General features: G+C 37.5%; 2 protein-coding genes and 1 long non-coding RNA gene across 3 annotated transcripts; 1 reads left to right on the top strand and 2 right to left on the bottom strand.

Annotated features, from left to right (window-relative positions):
* Positions 1–193: 193 nt before the first annotated feature.
* LOC113685118 (octanoyl-[acyl-carrier-protein]:protein N-octanoyltransferase LIPT2, mitochondrial) lies at positions 194–2946 on the bottom strand. Its single transcript, XM_027202594.2, has 2 exons — positions 2452–2946; positions 194–973 (listed from the first exon to the last, which is right to left on the bottom strand). The coding sequence occupies exons 1-2, from the start codon at positions 2909–2911 to the stop codon at positions 726–728; spliced, it is 708 nt and encodes a 235-aa protein (XP_027058395.2). The 5' UTR covers positions 2912–2946; the 3' UTR covers positions 194–725.
* A 22-nt stretch (positions 2947–2968) lies between these two features.
* On the top strand, positions 2969–7125 carry LOC113685119 (pseudouridine-5'-phosphatase). The gene is made up of 3 exons (XM_027202595.2): positions 2969–3049; positions 4624–4842; positions 6221–7125. Exons 1-3 carry the CDS (start codon positions 2986–2988, stop codon positions 6625–6627), a joined length of 690 nt encoding a protein of 229 aa, XP_027058396.2. The 5' UTR covers positions 2969–2985; the 3' UTR covers positions 6628–7125.
* Positions 7126–12497: 5372 nt separating this feature from the next.
* Positions 12498–14924, bottom strand: LOC149044315 (uncharacterized). Its single transcript, XR_016187428.1, has 2 exons — positions 14734–14924; positions 12498–13180 (listed from the first exon to the last, which is right to left on the bottom strand). It is a non-coding gene; the product is annotated as an uncharacterized LOC149044315 (long non-coding RNA).
* Positions 14925–20391: the final 5467 nt, after the last annotated feature.

Raw genomic sequence — 20391 nt, 5'->3', positions numbered from 1 at the left:
TTCAACATAATCTGATAATGGCCAATAATTGAACAATTATTGTTAAACTAGTAAGAAAGAACTGGCTCATGAACATCAGAACATCCAAATATTGATGATACTGATGTCTGATAATAAGATGTAAACAGAGGAGCAAAATTTGAACTGAGAACAAAATCTTGGTATAACAGATGAAAAGAGTGCTGTAAAGTAATCTCATTATTCTATTTAATTTGACACATATAAAAACATCCTTTCAAAATTCTATATTAAATAGTGGAAGCCTTTAATTTCTATTTGTGGACAGGTAAAAAATTTCTTCCTTTTTTTTTCTTTAACCCCTTAACTCCCATGAGTAACCAAGACAGAATTTCTCCTTACAATACCAAGTAGACAAGTGATGAGAAAAAAGAAAAATCTTAATTAGGGAATTATTAGTTGATCCCTTACCAAGTTCTCCAAACTAACATCACAAGAACTATATGGCAGACAGTAAGGAGAATTACTAATGAGATCTTTGGAGTTAAAGGATTAACTCTCATGAGTGACAAGGACAGACTTTCCCCTTCCAAATATCAATACAATATCAAGCAGACATGTAATGAGAGTAAAAAAATATTAATTACATGATCATTGGTTGATCCAATAACAAAGACTCTCAGAACTAACATCTGCTGTATGGTAGACAGAGAGGAGAATTAATAATGAAATATTGGGGGTGAAAGAATTAAATCAGTTTTTCTAGGTCAACTACCATTCATTTTAAGATCCTCCTCATCATCCCACACAACTGTACAATCAAACACATCCTCAAAGGATTCTATAAAAGGTTCAATGGCATCCTTGGTTTGTACAACTTGGTTAGTCTCTCTTGTAAGTGATGTAACACCTTTACCAATAATCCCACAAGGTGTAAATTGTTCAAACCAACTCAGATCAATATTGCAGTTCAGTGCAATGCCATGAGTAGTGATCCAATGACCTGCATGAACACCTGTAAACACAAGTGGAGCATTAATTATAAGGTAATTAACTCTTTGACCCTTACAAGTGACTAACACAGGGCGTGAAATTGCGCCTAATACAGGCGCCAATGCGTCTAAATTTTTCACTTTCAGGACCAAATCCTGAAAGTTAGTCGCCAAATTGGCGACTAGAACGTTTCATCATAACCTTACCAAGAGATATAGTGAATTAAAAAGATTTGCAAAGATAAATCCGCGGCAAACTTCCTCGTTTGGTTTGTTTCCAAAACGTAGCACATGCATCTCGATCGATAACTAGATGCCATCTTGGATTTAGATGAGCCTGAACATTGTATATCATCTATCCTAGTGTCCACTTTGTAGCACATTAAAGACCTTTTCCCTAACTTAATTTTGGAGGGTCTATCTAGAACGCTGACAGCGTAAAGAAAGATTTTGTTTGTCTTTGAAAATGGCGACCAACTTTTTTTGAATTGGCTACCACTTTGAAGAATTTAGGAGCCAAGTGGCTATAAGAAAAAAAAAGTTAATTTCACGCCCTGTAACATTAAATATCTCCCAACAATATCCTTTCTGAATCAGACATAGAGGTCAGAAGAATAAAGGAAATGATAACATACTAATGACGCTCTTGATTGTTCAACAAATTCTCATTGTCAACACTCTATAGGGACTGTATAGAAAACAGTATAAAAAATATGCATACTGATGCTGGGCTGTAAAGGGTTAAACCAGAAGTGACCATTATATGAGATCAGTCTCTCTATAGTACAGCTACATGAACTGGATGCTACCTCTTAAAATGGGGGTACACACATGTTGAAAAATTGAGAGAGCAGGTCGATCTGACAGACCCTAAACAACACAGTAAATATTTGAGAAGTTTCAAATATTTACTGAATTTCCTGTGGCAATTTACCTAAGACAGTCATGTATCTCATTTCCTGGCAAAATTGTTCTTGTTCTATCTCTATAGTCCAAGGTCCATCTGAGTCAGAATGTGCAAGAAAAAATGCAAGAGGTTTGTGCAATTGCTGTTTAATGCTTCAGATTTTCATGGTACAGCAATTCAAATTTGCAATTCTCGTACACATTTCCATCTCACTGCATTTGCTGAGTAACGCAGACATTAGTTTCATGGCTGCCACATGCATAGTATGATTCTAGTATAGGCAACAGGCATTTAAGAAAAGATTGAGGCATGAATTTGCCATACTCTGATCTGCAGAGTGAACTGAGGAATGACGTAGTTGCACTAAGATCGAGGCATGAACTTGCCATACTCTGATCTGCGGAGTGAACTGACGTTTGCAAAATGACGTAGTAGCACTAAGATTTTCCTTCCTTCATTGCCCCACCTCTTCCCATATAGAAAAAAATTTGGGGGGGGGGGGAGCTACGTTCCCTCCTCTTTGCGGGAAGTGCGCTGGTTCTTTTTCGTCCTCTAATTTATCTCATAACAAACCATGAGCCTTTCTGTTCTCACCTATGGCAGCAATTTTGTTGTCCTTAACCCAGACGCCAGTATCACAAGTTGTTTCTGCGTGAACACCAAACCTCTTACAAGTTTCTGTCAAGGTTTTTTCCAAGGAAGCAACATACCATCGTAAACTTTTCTTGAAACAAGCTAAGTTTAGCACAGGATAACAGACTAATTGTCCAGGACCGTGAAATGTCACTAGCCCTCCACGGTTAGTATAGTGAAATTCAGCTCCAAGATCCTCCAAGCGCCTCTTCTCCTTGGCATCCACGCTCTTCTTTCGGATTCCGACGGTAAAAACGGGCGTATGCTCATAAAAAAGCAAAACATTTTTAGCACTGTTTGTTTCTTTGACTTTTATTTTTTCCAAGTGCTGTCTAACAATCGCATTTTGAACTTCTAAAGCCGGTAGAAAACCAAGTTTCTCCAATTTTCGAGCAAATACCAAACGATTAACGGCCGCCATGTTGAAATACTATGTGGCCAGGCAAAAGAGATTTCGTTGCCAGCCCCTTACGAGTTAACCGCGTGATTTCCAATATGTCGGACGAAGCCAGTTTGAAGTGCACCCATGTAATATTTGACTTGGATGGATTGATGTTAGGTAAGTTCAATTATTTATTCCGCTGACACGATTCCAGGACTTGTCAGGAATAACTTCCACGCATCCAAATTTTGAAAAAATTCCGGATTGTGGTACGCAAAAATATACAGCTATAAACAAGCGGTGGCCTATACCGTGCGCCGATAATTATAACCTGGCTGACTTTATTATTTCATGAGACGAATTTTGTTTACTGCTAATTAAGGAAATTGCAAATCGGCAACCGAGATGAATAATTTGAAAACATTCAAATCTCAATAATAATAACCAGGTTGGAATTATTTATGAAAATTTTACTAGCCAACCTTTTGGAAACATTCCCATTTCTCCCTCTTCTATTTTGATAACGAGAAATTTTGACCATCAAAATAGGACGAAAAGAGCTTGATATTGAGAGGGGAGCAAGGTGGTTGCTTCTTAAAAGAACACTGTAAAAAATTTATTCTGGAAGAGCAGCGAGGCAAGATCTCAGAAATGTAGCCAGCCCATTCTACTGAACTTTAATGTTGACACCTGGACATATACATGCATTTAACTTTAGGAGACTGTTTTAAAATATAAGAAGTTGGCTGTGGCCTATGATTGAATATGTTTTGTAGACCAGGAAGGTTACAATGCATTTTTTAGGTGTTGACTGGATGAATAGTGGTTCATTAGGAAGTAAGAAGGGTGCTTCTTTTGCATAAGGTTGCAGGTGGCACCTGCATGCTGTTAATGATATTTGTGTTCAGAAGTAGTTTCTGATGAATATAAGACATTTTACTTAATATGTATTTTTATGAAATCAAAGCCGCTAATCTTTGACTCTAGCAGAGCAGGAGGTTCAAAAGAGTGAGAGGCTTGGAGGCTTAAAAAAATTATACAAAGATTACAGGACATTCATTAGGTTTCTGTAGACTGGACATTATGTAGTATACCAACTTGGCAATGGTTTTTGACTGAAAATTACACTCTCTATTACTTTTGAGCTCAAGGTGTTATTGAAAACAATTTATGAAGGCAGTTTACCCACAGCTGTGCAGAGTACAGGGGCATGGTAAGGATTTCTTAAAGGAAGGAGAGAAGGGGATGACACTGTGTCAAGCAGAGGGTGTTCACAAGTTTTTGCCACCTGAATATTGTAGATTAATTGCTTAAAAAGGCTTACAAAGGGGGAAGGGGGGATCACAGGTGCCCAGGACTCCTCCTAGCTACACCCTTGGAAAGGAGTTGTTGGACCCTTGAATGTTGAGGGTCTGAAAATAATTGTGTGAAGATTCAGTTACATTATCTACCTAACTTTGATTTTTTTAATTTCAACGACATCTTTTGATAGAGATTATTGCATCAGTTATAAGTTAGTAATAAGTCTTATAATTTGGTCATTAATTTTAACCCTTTAACTCTCAAGATCTGATTATCAATTCTCCTCTCTAGCTGCTACACATTTCCTTGTTAATAAGTTATTTAGAACTTGGCTAATGAATCACACTCCACTTTTCAAAACAGTCCTTTTTCAGGACTTTTTTCACCTGGATAATCAGACTTTGCTATTAATGGTTATATCAATAATCTTTCAATATTTTGCACCCAAGATACAGAATCAATTTACACCAGAGTGACTCAAGAAATACTAGACCCTTATGGCAAGACATTTGATTGGTCAGTTAAATCAAAGATGATGGGACGCAGCCCGATGGGAGCTGCTCAGGTTTTGGTAGAAGAACTTCAGCTGCCACTGACATCTGAAGAATTTGTTGAGTTGTCAAAAGAGAAACTTCTGCAGTTGTTTCCATCAGCTCCTTTGTTACCTGGTATGAATGTAATTCTTTTAATCAGGCTTGTGAGAGAAGAACAGATGGTGGGTTGAAAGTTTTAAAAACTATTCTTTTCCAGTTGGTCATTGATATAAGGGAAGACGATAATTCCGAAATCAATATTTGGGAAGCTAGTGAGAAACACGAAGGTCCAGTGTTCAGTGCTATGGACTCGAGGTTGAATGTTAATTTAGCATTATTAATAGAGTTGATAACTAAATTGACCACTGTAAAGAGTTTAAAAGCTAGCATTTGAGTGTTAGCACTTTGTCAGAGGTGGAAATTCCTCCAATCACTCTGAAAAAGGGCTAGACGTCAAACACCAGCTTTTAAACTCTTTACCATGGCCAATCTACATTATCAACTCAGTTGATAATGCTAAATTACCCTGTTATACTCTCCCACTGATGCAGCACCACAGTTTCTTTAAGAACTTACCCCTTTATCCAGATTAAAAGGTCTGTTTTCTTACCCAGGTTAGGTCATTGTGTTATGTTCTTGAACAAGACACTATTCTCTCATGCTACCTCTCTCCATCCAAAAATATTATTAGACATCACCAAACTGTCAGGGAAACTGGACAAAATACTGGTGGCAACTAGATGATGGCTAGCCTATTTGCAGGCATACCTTTCCCCCATCCTCCCTTCCGTTTCACCTAGGAGGGAGGATACTGCCACATGTAGGCTATGGGATGAGCTGGATTCCAGTCCATAGGGAGTAGCAATATATCTTGCCAATTCTTGCTTCTGAAATTAAGATAAGCTCTAACAGAATGGCACCTCAGGCTTGTAACCTGCCTTCACATGAATGCAGAAAGCTTCTGTAATTTACCATAGGGCAAAAGGCTCTAAATGCTGGGTCTTGACTAGTGACCCAGGAAAGCCAAAGTCACCAAAAGTAAGTATTTCATCATAGGCTATTTTCGATATATTGAAATTCAAACTTGGCTCTGAGGCTTGGGGGAATAAAATAAAAGAAATCACATCAAGATTGAGGGATGAATAATTAATTTCTTTTACTTTATTCTCCCCAGCCCTGGATTCACTTTAGAATTTTAATACATCAAAAATAGCCTATTGCCACTTGGAGGAAACACCATGAGGGTAAGGGAAATTGGTCTGTTTAGAATTGAGGTCAATCAAACTCTTTGTAACAAAAGAGGATAACCTGTAATAACGAAAACAGGTGTTGAAAAAAACTTAATTGCGGTATGGGCAGGGCCCCATTTCCGGAAAATCCTGCCTATGTCCCTGATCCAAATGAATTCCTGATTGTTATTATTCTTGCATTTATTTTCTTTATATATATATATATATATATATATATATATATATATATATATATATATATATATATATTTATTTACCTGTAGGAGTAGAAAGGCTTGTTCGTCATCTTCACAAGCACAAAATCCCCATTGCAGTTGCTACAGGATCTAGTGCATCCCAATACAAAATCAAGACATCGAATCAGAAAGACCTCTTCCAGCTTTTTTCACACACTGTGAAATCTGACGATCCAGAACTAAAACACTCTAAACCTGCTCCTGATATTTTTCAATTGGCTGCCGCGAGGTTCCACGCCCCTCCCACCTCACCACGTCACGTGCTTGTACTAGAGGACGCGCCAAACGGAGTCACAGCTGCACGCGCCGCTGGAATGAATGTTGTCATGGTACCCGACAAGAGGGTAGATAAGTCAAAATGTTCGCAAGCTCATTTGGTTCTTGACTCACTCGAAGAATTCGATCCAACCGCTTGGGGTTTTCCTCCCTTTTGACCGAAAAACAATTCATAGACATAAATTGTGCGGATAAGAATTATCTTACATTTATTAGCTTTTCACGAAAATTTTGTAATCATTCACATCTGAGATAGATTTTCAGTATAACATAGATATTTAAATGAGTGGTTCGGACAGGTATCAGTGTGTCAAATTAAGAGCGATCTCTCAAATATCAGTATTGCTAAACTACAATGTCTTCATTTAAAGTGGACACGAACCAAACGAATCTTTGTAGTAGAACATTCATTCGACTACCGATAACTCGAGCCTTCAACGGAAATTGAAAAAGGGTTCGAGTTATTGGGGCTGAAAACAAAGGACTGGAAATGAGGGAAAACGGTGTTTACTGTTTTAATATTCATACAGTGTGCATTTTAATCGAAGTTCTTTGTATAGAAGTCGAGTGAAAATGGAACTCCAAATTATTGTTGAAATCAGAAACTAACGTAAAGTGGCTGCTTCAGGATAAATTAAATGTTTTGAATCACAGTACACTGTTTTGATTTGTTGTTTGATGACAGACGTGGTTCGACGCGGGTAGAAAATTATCTGAAGGGAGACGAAAATTGCCTGGAGTTAGCGGGGGTTCGAGGGATCGAGTTACCGAGGGTAAGACTGCAATAAATGTATGACGGAAATCCAAGTGAAATTGATTTTGGTTCAAGTTAGCGAGGGTTCGATTTACTGGGAATCGACTGTATTGCATCCTGATCTTACTGAGTTCCGCTAATCGATCCAATCACTATCCACGAGTTTTACGGGAAATTTACCAAACCCTTTGACTCTAAAGAGTGCATGTGATTAGCATCTAATTTCTCCCAACAATATCACCCCTAAATCACACTTTAAGGCCACGAGAATACGGGAAATATTCACCAACCAAAGAAGCTCAAGATGATTAACCAAGTTCCCCTTGTCAGCGCCGCAATAGATGGAGAGAGAACAGTACGGAGAATTTGCATACTGATGATAGGGTGTTAAGGATTAAGTAAAGAACCAATTTATTCACACGGATACTCTGGCAAATAAAGGAATAACCTGCTATTTTAAGGATCCACCATAGTATAAATTGCAAGTTAGTATACAGAGCAGCGCAGCGCTGCGCCTGCTTTACATTTGGTCAGCAGGTTGGCGCTTATTCCAAGGATAAAGAAAGGCGCTTTCATGAATCTGTGCACCGGTTTGAGCAATTGCGGTGATTAAAAAAACCTACGCGCTTCATGTCTTACTTTTAAAGAAGCCTGAGTTATGCACGTGTAGCAAGCTCTGTTATGGTAAGGCGGGGATAGGGTAAGTCGGTCGACAACCAACTCCTGTGGACATTTAGTAAGTTTTGTAGGTATTCCCAGGTAGCTTTTCTAATTTTCATAGCATTTCCGAATTCTCTATTTCTGATAAAAATTGATTATTTATTGAATATGTATAAAGAATACATATTCGGGCTTCATTTCATAATAGGATCTGGTGCAAAATTTGGCGTAACTCTCCAACCGTTATCTTTCGATAGCTATACTGTTAGTCTATGCAGTTCGAGTGTTCGAGAATTCAAACGCGCTCTTTAAATGACAAACGTCGCGATAAACTGAGTTTTATCTTCTAGTTCCTCTTTGTTCTCGTTAGCTCCGCAGTTCCTCACTATCACACAGGAGGAAGATCAAGCGAGTCATATTTGTGTTCGAAGAGTTTACGATGCTAATCTTTCAAAGTCATAATCACATAGGCCTCCAGACTAGGCTTGTTACTTTTCACGAAAAAACAAAAGGAACGGGTTTTTTCAGCGTGTAATTGTTAGTTTAATGGAGAAAGGGGTGTTCTCTAAAAATCTTTTCAATTGTTAAAAAACGAAGTTAAAAAATTAGTGGTTACCTCATTGTCAACCTGAGTTGGAATAGTCTAACGATCATTTATGCAACAACAGGCCCATTTCTCGAAAGGCATGGTCAATTGCCAATCCCGAATGGCTTTTCATTTTTGGTCGTGTCTAGCATTTAGGATCGAGGTATCTATTGGTTTAAATTAAAAAAACAATGTTTATTCATAAATGAAATAGAACGTGTTGGGTTATGAGCCAAGAATAAAACTATTATTCCTTTGACTTAAATTTTAAAATATGGTTTAGTGCCCATAAAGTTACCGAAACTTTGGAACAATGAGCGCTTGGACGACAAAATGTATCGAGTGGGTAATGGAAACACCAAAAAAAGGACAAACTTTCCCAGCTGTGAGAAGGTGTTCAGTTGACCTTAAAATCATGTAGGTTCACACCAAACTGATGTAAATAATACATGTCTGTGATATGGCTTAGAGAAACACTTCAGATGTGTTACAGCTACACTGCTCTATTTTTTTGGTCACCCAAATAAATTTTGAATTACGCTAAACAATGGTTAACATAAATGAATAAACGGGGGAAGCTTTTTAAGAAACTGTGGTGCTGCGTCGACGGGAGAGTATAACAAGTTCTGACAAAGGGCCAATGCTCGAAACGTTAGCTTTCAAACTCTTTACAGTGATCAATTACGCTTAGCTATCAACTCAGTTGACAATACCAAATTACCTTGTGTGGTTAACAAAACTTACTAACGTGTTGAAAACATCAAAAGGTATTCAAGTTGTTGTCACACTGAAAGATATGAATGACACTAAAAAAGGTGTGAAACACAATTCAGCCGTGTGTGCACCAAATTAAAGTTAATTTTCCCCACCACTAGAGGATTTATAATTAATTATCCTAAGTGTAAATTAATTTCGTTCCGGCGAAAAAAAGGCGCGGTGCCAGCACCTTTTTAGTTTTCTTAACAGGGGATCTCAATGGGTTTAACCGTTAGCCGTAAAAACGGCAAAATATCAAGCAGTAAGGAGTACAAAGCGTCAAATTCTAACCGATAGTCGCAAAAAAGGAAGTCAGCAGTAAAAACTTTTTTTAAATGTAACGGAAGGAAATAAACCGTTGTCCTTAAAATGGCTAAAATTGTGATTGTTAATAAAAGCTATAAAAGCCTTCGCCCCATGGAGCAGTGTTGGGACCCTTTAAACAAAGGGAATCAGGAAATAAAAATTGAGATTGTAAAAATTAATCACTACTCTAAGTGATAATTGCTTCATTTCTTTTATTAAAATTTTAGCAGTGTATAGCAACGGAACTTCTGGTCAATGGACGAACAATGAAAAGAGAAGCCCTAAATCTTGCGAAGACTTATCTCACGGGACTCCGCATTACCACGTGTTTGACAGCGTGGTCTAAATGTTCTATCTTTCCCTACTGAGAGTGAGCCACCTACCAAGTAAAATTAAAGTGTTTACGAAAGGCTCAATTCAAAATGAAAACAGTCATGTCTGAACAAAAGACCTTAATTTGAGCTGAGTAGTAGGATGGTATAGGATAGGATATTACCAATAGGATGGTTTAAGTTAGGACCAAAGATCATGCAATCTCAGCCTTTCTAATCCCTCTCCAAAGGGGCTTGCCTTAGAATAATTTTGATAGTTGTCTTTGTTTCGCTTTAAAGTCGTCCTGGAGTATTGCCCAGTTTGGCTCATCAAAGTAAAAGTTAAGTATTTTAAGTTTACTAATCAAGTTTGATGGTTATTTCCTAGACTTCTAGCTCACTTAATAAGGGTGTTTTTTTTGGTTTCCTTTTTTCAGAAATTCCTCGAACTTATTCCCGTCCTGAATTACTCATTTATTAATCTTTTTCTCTCTCAATTTATGTTACACATTTTCATCTTTTTTGCGCTGTGAATTTAATGTAAAAAATAAATTTTAAATTTTAAATAAAATATCCCTCAATCGATATTTCTACTCCACCTCATCACCCTTTTTTTTGAAAATGTATTAATACTAGCTGTAAAGAGGAATTCTTCTTTGGTCATTCATAGGAGTGAAAGGGTTAATCACCTCTTAGGGTCAAGTGCAAACTTTCACAATTACGCAAGATGCTAACCTGAACTCAGGAAGAATTCATTATATTTCTATGACCTGATTTGCATGGTAACACGGCTTACACTGAACTTTCAACCACGCCGGCTTGATAAAATGGTCGCTGAACTAAGTCATACTGATGTCATTTAGCTGTGGCGGTTGATTTGAACCTCAGGTCAGATTGACGTCCAACTATTTTTTGGCTCACAAGGTTCTTTCCGATTGCAATGGATGAAGTGTATACAGTGCTATTTATCCAGTTTTTTTTGGAAATACATTCAGTCCGATTTGAAGGCTTTTCAGGCTGGAGTTTTGGACATGAAGAAAAGAATAATGTTATATCTTATAGTTCTTAACAGTGTATGCCTGGAAATTCAATTTTTTAGGATGAAATTACACGACATCTTTATTTAATACAGTCATGAAAGTGCATGGCATGACTTCAAAACAAAATTTTCCCTGCTCAATCACTGAACATATTTTCTTGCCTATAGAGCTACGCTGGGTGCGCTATACGGCGTCTATAGCATAAATTTTTAGTTTAGTGTAAAGTTACGCTGAAAAACTTGTTTCTTTTTCAGTTAAGTTTTTCTCTACGTCAGAATAGAAATTTCAATTGGGCGTCTGGAACGAGTGTTTAGGGATTGAGTTGGTCTCGTTTTGCCGTACATTGTGATTGGTCCACAAAACTCGCGCCACTCTCGTCGTAACCAATCGCGACATGTTCATTCGCGGGTTCCTTACGGAATCGCGCCCATTGAAAAGCGTCGCCCGAGAAAAGTGGGGTACCCATGATGCTTTGCGGGCGCAATGACCTAGGAATGAGGTTGCAAACGCTCACCGCCAACTTCGGTCGCTTTAGATCTGAATTGACAAATTCCCAAACGGGAGTTGTAAAATTTCGCTTTGCGTCCGTTTAGAGACAATGGAGATACAATTGGAGCAATTAGCATTGTTTCAAAGTGACGAAATGCTCTTTTCGTCGGTAAAGAGCGAGGGCCGCGTTTGCATATCAAAAGAGCGTGAAGTGTTCATCCGTAAGCTTATGAGCGTGAGCGTGCACCTACGTGGAGCGGGAATCTACAACGTATACTTAAGCTTTTCGAAAAGTAATTAGACTACTGACGTGTTATCTGAAACTGACGGCAATAACGGGCCAAAAAGGAAGGTAAAATTCCGCACAGCCCCACACTACATTATACGTTTAGTTCTTGGATAGAGTGACAAAAACAATACTTTACCATTGGGAAAACAGATTTGTTTTACGATAGTATGGGGCAGTACGGAAGTTTTACTAAAAGGAATATTTCTGTGATGGTTTGCTTTCTTGGCGAAGTTGATGGTCGAACCTCGCAAATCTGCCGCATTTGAGTCTTAACACAAATTGAAAACCCGGCATTTGAAAGGTAATTTAATTTTACATCTGACCGATTTTTAAACAATATAACCTAATCAAGATAACGCCACTAATTACGTCTATTCTTCTTCGATGAAAAGCGCTACGTTTCGGTTGTCTGCACAAGAAACAATACTTTCGAACACTGCGTACACGGGGGATTACATGATTGACAGTCGGATTGACAGGCCTGCGTGAAGTTACGCATGCTCTCTTTCTCTTTTCTAGCTTATTTGCATTTTCCCGTGCGACGTTTTTCAATGGGCGCGATTCTGTAATGTTCCCGCGCTGCATCAAGGTAGCATCAGTACTTTTTCCTGATTTCTTACAGGCTTCTTACGGCTTTTATCTTTGTCTTAATCGGAAGATTTTATAACTTTTGTTTTGGTTTTACAGCAATCTAAAAGCGCATTTCCTTTCCGTACCGCGTACAACTGTGTTGCTCTGAAGCATAACGCTTGCTTAATTTTCCAAATACGATTTCGTTCTTACCATGACTTTTTAATGAGTATTGGTCAAAAGCAAAGAATGAGAATTGAAAAATCATATATTTGTAATCGTTTTTATTGACACTTTTTATTTTACTACAATTTTGCTTGATAAGTACATAGGTTGTTTTTCTTTTGAATTTGTCGTATTGCACACTTTTTTCTTTAAGAAGTTTTTATTAATAACGCATGTTTTTTGTTTTTGTTTTTTCAAATAAAGATTGGAACATATCTGCCCCACAAAGTTCACGTAACATTATATATCTGTTAAACAGGTGAAGTCGTTAAAAGAGAAATTGTCATTTTCTCTAAAATATCCACAACCGCAGAAATCGCTCATTGAAGTCTGATCATTGTCATCGAGCAGTTCAGACAAAGCTTCGATGTAATTCGTAGCCAATCTGAGAGTTTCAATCTGAGTTAGCTTTCCATCAGGTCCTTTCCCCGATAAATAATCTGGAATAACACTGCGAAGCACATCGAAAGCGCTGTTTAGTCGGCCTTGTCTTTCCCTTTCTCTAGCGTTTCTCCGAAGCTGTCTGTATCGTTTGACGGGCGCCGAAACAGTAACCTTCGGCCTCTTTCCGTTGTGTTTTCGTGTTTCTTCGTTTTTTTTCAAAGCTTGTTCGCGATAGAGCCACGGATAACGTCGCTCCTCGGCAAAAGTAACAGCGAATATTTTCTCCTGTTCAGGCGGTTGAAACGTCACTTGGCTGACCATTATTTACTTGTCAGTATTCCCTGTTAAAAACCAAATTTAAAGCATGAAAATGAAATAATAGACTCCGCGCTCCTTTTAATAACGTGCAATGCTTGATATTTTTTTGTTTTATAGAAACTGTTCACTTGTTTGACTTACGGATCGTAAAGTAGGGGTGAAATTTGTTATGAATGATCACTTTTTTTGTTAACCGCGTACTTTTGTTAAAACACAAGGTATAAATTAATCAAGACTGATTAGTTTGAGTCTGAAAGGAAGTTGTGCTTGGATATACGCTGTAACCTCGATTGACATTATTACAATATATGCTTCAAAAAGAGTAAAACATTCCTTATTGGATAAACCCGTTTTTTTTTTTTTACTGTTGTGTGAAGCAAAAAAAAAATCAACTCCACAAGGACAAGGAGACAAAAAGTCACAGCAGGAACTCTTGGAATTTATTTTTCAAAAAGCAACCTTTTGAAAAAGTTCTCTTTACGTGTCAAAATCCTAATTTTGCGACTACAAGAATTGATCGATTGATGCTGGTTGATTGAGCGTAATATTGCAATTAACAAAAGGTCTTGAAAAGAACGGTTCTTACCTTAAAAAATTGTGCTAAAATTAAAACATCTCCAAGGTAGAAAAACAGATTTCTGTGCGGAATAAATTCAGACACTCGCACAAAATCTCAAAGAGGACAATTGTCTTTTAAAAAGTGGTCGTTTTAGTTTTTCTTTCTCAAAATCACGAAGCCAGTCAACTGGGCGCAAAGTAGTAAGCGTCGTGTCTGATTTTTTTACACGTGAAAAAACTTAACAATTCTTATTCAACTCACGTCTCAACTGACTTAAATCTAGCGATATCGTGTAACCGAATAATTTATTCCAGTTGAATTAACAAAAAAGACGACCATCTCAACAAGCTGATTTTTCCCTTTTTTGTTCGATGGCTGCTTATGACTTGAAATATTTTTTTTTTCGAGTATGAGAAACATTTGTAGCGAGGATTCAAGAATCTATTCCCAAATTGCCAGTCAGAATCATAAACAACGCCGAGGAAAGTGCATCATTTAATGGAATAATAGAACTCTGTTTTGTTAGTTTTAAATTTCTAGTTTATCTGGTCTGATTTAGACAAATAAAAGAACAATTCCAGACACGCTGTCTAGCGTTGTTTCGGGTTAGCGTGGGGGGGCAAGTCTTGAAAATCGAAACGTCCGCGTCATAAATTGATTTTAAAATTGAATTGTTTGTTATGTGGTTATTAGTTGTTCTTTTTTTAATGGCAAGTTAGCGGCACTTTGCCAAAGATTGAAGACTTCCCGTGAAGTTACTCTGTAAGAATATGATTTTGCGTCTAAGAAAAATTGAAATAACTCTGATCTCCTTTAAGAGGTAAATACCGCAAAATATGAACAGTGTTTGAAAACCAGGGCGTTTCGCATAAGTTAAAATGGTGCGAAAACTAAAAAGAATTGCTTATTAAAAATTAAGACTGCAACAGAACTCTAATTCAGATCTAAATTTTGTTCAAAATTAATCGTAGGAGCATTTCCTAGTTGGCAAATATAACAAATAAAATACTCTCTTACCTCGTGTTTTTTTTTTTTTTTCGTAATATCGCCGACTTGCTCTATGGCAATACACTTTAACGACGGTCTTTTAACTTGTAGTGCGTTTGCTGAGGTTACCGTCGATAATTTGATAATGGGTCGTGATGTGCTCTTTTAAAGCCCGTGAAAACAATACCAAAACTTATCCGTACTGGAGTGAATACAGGGCCATTATCTGCATAAAGAGCGTTATTATATGCACATATGATCGCATGAGCAAAACAAAAACAAGGGGTTTTCGAGTTTTAATTGTATTTTTGTCTGTATTAAGAGATCTTTATCGTGTTTAATGAGATCATCGGCGGATAGCAAAAAAAAACGCGCCTTTTTCAACGTTTATCAATAAGAAATTATTATGATTAAGATGATCAGCGATTACTACTTTGCGATGGAGATTCCTTATAAAGAATCTATGAAGTTGTCAACAGCAAACACAGAAAATGAAACAGAAATAAGATGTATTAAAAGTGCTCTCGAGTAATCACTGGATTGCTGACACAATGCGATCTTTTAATAAGTTTGCTGTTTCTGCGAGATGTTTCACAGAAGAAAGGCTTTATGTCTATTTACTCTTGATAGAAATGTTTATGATAACGGAGAAACTCATCATAATTTTTTTACGTTTTCCTCGCCAAAGTTCCTTCGTGTTTCCCAAAGAGATTTCAAGCGCACTTGATAATGTATTGTGCGCATGCGCTTACAATAGGGCACAAATCCTGTTGTGAGAGGACACAGTTGGTTCCGCCTGGATCAAAACGGATAAAGCGAATGTTCTTCAACATTTCCTTCATTCTCGAAAAATACAACAACTGAACAAGTAGACCAAAACGATTTTAGTTTATACCACACCCGGCTCTCTTAGAGACAAAGTTCTGCCTAACGTCGGCTTTCGTTTTTTTTCAAGTTATTTTTGTTTTTGTTGTTTTTAATTTCTAGTCAATAAAAAAGAGAGAATATGCCTCTTGACGCCGTTGCTTCTAAATTTTTGCACAAGTGACTAGCCTGCTGGCAGCAGTGGAGTTTACTGTATAGATTGTTGTAGCACAGTGGAGATTTCTTTCGAACAATACAAGGTACGCACAAATATTTACAGAAGACGTAAAGAAAATTCCGTGAACAATCATCGAGTCAAAAGGCATTTTGTGCCGGCTCGCAAAGTGACAAAGACACAATGATGACACGCTCTCGCATTAAGTTTTGTCGTGGGGAAACTCATGTTGAGTGTCGAGTGTCCAAAATTTGCTGGAAAGTGGGTATGGACAGGCACAAGTAAATCATTTGGCAAGGGATGCTTTGTTCGAGTTTGGGACAGGGGTGTCGTTAGCTTCTCTTAGCACACACAAGGAGACTTATCCCTGTACGGCTTTGAAAGATCAAGCACATCTGCATCGCCTGATTACAACTGTATAACAATGAACAATCACTTACGAATGATAACCCCCGTTTACCCATGTGCACAATATCTTTTCTTAAAAGTTATCGACAGGGTGTGGACGATATGGAAGATAAGGATACGCCAGACTGTCCACACATGGCCGAGTTACTGCGGCAAGGAATCATCTTCAGGAGATTCTGGCAACAAGCAGGCGAACATATGAGTGATGTAGGCTTCATTTAATAAACATGATCTCACTCAATGAGCCACATGTCTCGATAAAAGGATTTTTGCATAATCATTTGAAACCTTTTGGAGAATGAAAAAAATCAATTGTTTCCAATTATTATTGCCAAAACCGTGTTGAGTATTGACCGCAAGCGATGGAAATACAGGATAATGAATGGAGTCTTTTGACCGCTTGTAATCCATGACATTAAACTTAAAAACTGCACGTGTATTTAATAACGCATGAACATCGCAAACAAGGTTCGAGGTGCGTTTCAACGAAAGTGATATCATGTTTGTTCGTTCAACATCCGGGAAGGGTCGACCCAACTCGGTCGACCTTAAAAAAGCCTTCACATTTCCTCTTGTTTACATGACTAAAATAAACAAGAAAGCAGTTTGTAAAAGAACTTTTCAATGAAGCATATGGTTGAAAATTGTTCCCCAATCTCAAGCTACTAAGAGAAACCATCTCGGCCGCACAAGTGACAGCTTTGGAGGTTAAAAATCAATTATTTCCTGAAGTATTAGACAATAAGGCAATTGAAGAGTTCGAAAAGAAGAGCAAGATGACATAGGGGACAAAGAAATGTTAAATTCTCGTGTAATAGTCATACTAAACTAAAGGGGAGGAAAGCTAGCCCTAAATTCGCTCTACGAGGGCTGAAATGTTGTAGTTCGCACCGGCTCAGCATGGCAAAGAAAAAGACCATCAATGATCTATACTGTAAGACAGATTAGGGGTGTAATTTATTTCATATGGTTAAGGGTAACGATCGACACCTGAGCTTCATAGAGAAAAATAAACGCCTTTCTGAGTAAATACAAAAACCTAGTTTGCCTGGAGTTTGATAAGAAAATATAACATTTTTTCGTACCTCACTTTGGTTACCAAGCGCTTGTGCTCAATAAAACGAACCTTTGTTGGGTTTGATTTAATTAGCATCTATTTGTTTTGTTTTATTTGCCACCAAAATGGCATAAAAACGGGGCCTTAAAACCGACTATTTCGGCGTGATTTTGCTAACATATTTCCTCCTTGGGAAAAAAATGCAATATAAAATTCTTTCTTCCTATCTAAGGTAAAAATGTTTCAAGTTGATTCCATGTGTTTATTGGAAACCTCCATGTCACTGAGTGACCATAGAGTGACAAGGAGTTGATAGAACAAAAACAGGGAAAAACGGAATTTAATACTCTTACCAAACCTCTAATATATACTTGATTTCTTAGATGTCAACCTAAATAAAACGGCATAACGTGTTGTGGGATAAAATCTAATGACGCAATAGATGACCGGGTCTAAAACATTTTACTCTATCCACTTTGCTGGAGGCTTCTGTTCTTTTGTGAAGAACAATAGATCGTTTATATTTATTTCTACTATAATGAATGTATAATGATTCTCAAAAGAGGTAGATGCTTAATCCTATCTTCTCGTTTTCACGCAATTATCCCGAATTCAGTTGGGATACTTTCAATAATGAATATATAATCTTAACGCGATGCTACACGTTCCAAGGAGAGAGGATTTCGTTTCTCTTCTCAAGTTTTTGCGGTTGCAAAGACTTGCCGATGTGTGATTGCTGCCGGCCACGAGTCGGAACAATGAAACACAACTAAAATCAAAGTTTTACTTCTAAACGAGTCCACCTGCACTAAAATGTTTCCAGTTATTTTAGGTGAAAATATCAGGTGCCATCTCCAGATATTGAGCACGTTTTAACATCGTGTGCTTTGAATAAAAGTTCTGCTCGGTCTGCACCGCGCGACAGGCACAGCGTCCACGACACAAGGAGCCAGCTGCCTTGGAAGCCGCTAATTTTTACGACCAAATGTTAAGAAAATAAATATCTTTCATAGAATGGAATAAAACAAATAGATTTAATATGCGTTGATTTTCACTGTAGCATCATAACTCTCCATGCGATTTTCATAACTTTAAAGTGCGCGCTTGTTACCTATCTACTGCCGGTAAACTTCTTCCAACTTTCTCGACTTCCTCACAGAGCACCTCAAAGCCATGGCCTAGCAGCGAGGACTCTACGGAAGCAATTTTACATTTCAAACGAATCAAAAAGTACGTTAGTGACTGAACTTGTCAGTACTTGAAAGTTCTGCAACCTGTGCTTTATTCCCTCTGCTATAAATCAGATTGCAAAGACGTCTTAAACTATTGGACTTAGCTTCTTTACTTTGCCATTACATCGTATTAAGTAAATAGGGAAGTTTTCATAAATGAAAAAGGATTTGTATGCCTTAATATTCTCGGTTGACCTTTTAGTATTTGTAAATATTCACTATTATATGGATTAAACCTTAAGTGATCTTACTTATGCCCAAGAGGATTACCTCTCAGTCGCATAACAGGTTAATAGGCTCGAGTGGCTTCAGAGTGTCGCTAATCGGTTAATCTACACGTAGTTTACTAAAAACACACTGTTTATGTAAGACTCTGTGTCTTTAACGCTGAATTTATACATTGAGGAACAATATACACACACATGCTACATAATAATAGAATAAACGATTTGAGTTTTTGCATCGATGTTAAATCTCTTTTTTTATCTCACGCATTCCCATTTTTCATGCAAGTTTTGGTATCCAGGCATTCTCACAAAATCACATAATAGTATTTTACTAACGTAACTAACTTCGTTTTAACGGATAAACCATTCGTGACTTGAAAAACCTCCTGTGTAAGTTTACGCGGTAATATATTTTCTTTTATCAGCACAATGTCCAAGGTTGAGAGCACTGATAATTGTAAAACAAACATGTTTTGACTTGAAATTGGTTAATAAGCAGATGCCATTGTGTAAGTTAAATGCCGGTTGTCATACCTCTGTAGGAAAGAGGCAGTAAGATCTTAAAAGTGTTTTGATAACACAAAGAAAGTAAATGGTTCAATGTCCATCACAACTCGCCGAAAAAAGCTCGGTAAGGAAGTCCTTGTCAAGATATACAATAAACTCTAATACTGCGGAACAAAAGATCCTTCGCCGCTCACCACAAGGTAAAAAAGTTTACGCTTGGTTATGATTCCGCCAAAACTTTTGCTTCCTCGAGAAGACGGTTTAAAAAAAGCCGGGCGTAAAAACGGCAGAGTGATCCCTAACACGCTAACACCTGCCACAAAAAAAGGTTTAAATGATTATTAGGGTTAAGTTTCACTCGACCAACAGTAAACATAGTCTATCCTTGCCTGACAACAAGAGTTTCCATTAGCGTGACTTCGGTCGGCTGATTTGCATGTTTTCTGTAAAGAGGCTGTCATTTACTTCGTCCACAACGTGGAAAAAGAAAATGCGCGTTAAACCCACTCGAGGAATTATCTTGCGTGGCTTTTATTCAACTTCAAAATGTTTTCTAAACAAATCCGACTTAAGGTTAATCCGCCTCAAAGACAGACGCAGGGATTCTTATAAGACTATAATGACTGGTGGAAAGCTCATCAAAGTCAACGTTAATTCTGCGTCATCAAAATCCAATTATTTCCGTGAGACAGAGGAAGTGTTTGCAATTAATCATCGATTTTTATCATGAACCGGCATTAGAGTGGAGCATAGGTCATGTCAAGGATATTCATGCAATGATAGATCGGGTTTTAATTCGAAGAAATTTCTCCTTGGCGTGATGGCGAAAAGAGAGCAATGTTTTGAAAATCACCCAATAATTCCATTCAGAATTTACAAAATTTGCCAAAATTTGAAAATGGTCAATCGAAAACGGAAAAAAATTAAATACAGGGTTTAAAGCTCAAGAATCATCCTCTTAAATTTGACTTGGATAGAATCGTATTCATTCAAAATTTTGATGCGAAAAACCATCGGTATAAGATAAAATTGCACAGCCATTGCGAATATTGACCGTTTCGCGTCGTGTGTTTACAATTGTTCCGTTCATATATTGTTGCCAGAATAATTTGGAGTTTCTGCTTAACAGAAAAAAGGTGTCCATTTATCTAAGTCAGTTCTCAGATATCTGCAAATTTAAAGCGTCTGCTAATTCTTTAAGTGCAGAACTTATAGACG

Source organism: Pocillopora damicornis, chromosome 6 (genome assembly GCF_964200805.1).
Source record: "Pocillopora damicornis chromosome 6, jaPocDami1.2, whole genome shotgun sequence".
Classification (NCBI taxonomy): Eukaryota; Metazoa; Cnidaria; class Anthozoa; order Scleractinia; family Pocilloporidae; genus Pocillopora; species Pocillopora damicornis.
Note: the sequence above shows the minus strand (reverse complement) of the source record. Positions and strands in the feature narration are given on the sequence as shown.

Excerpts from the sequence above, each read along its gene's own strand:
- LOC113685119 (XM_027202595.2), top strand. The coding sequence starts at position 2,986 with ATGTCGGACGAAGCCAGTTTGAAGTGCACCCATGTAATATTTGACTTG. Across the intron at positions 3,050-4,623 it reads CTTGGATGGATTGATGTTAG|ATACAGAATCAATTTACACC; the intron begins GTAAGTTCAATT and ends TTTGCACCCAAG. Across the intron at positions 4,843-6,220 it reads ATCAGCTCCTTTGTTACCTG|GAGTAGAAAGGCTTGTTCGT; the intron begins GTATGAATGTAA and ends ATTTACCTGTAG.
- LOC113685118 (XM_027202594.2), bottom strand. The coding sequence starts at position 2,911 with ATGGCGGCCGTTAATCGTTTGGTATTTGCTCGAAAATTGGAGAAACTT. Across the intron at positions 974-2,451 it reads CAACAAAATTGCTGCCATAG|GTGTTCATGCAGGTCATTGG; the intron begins GTGAGAACAGAA and ends TTGTGTTTACAG.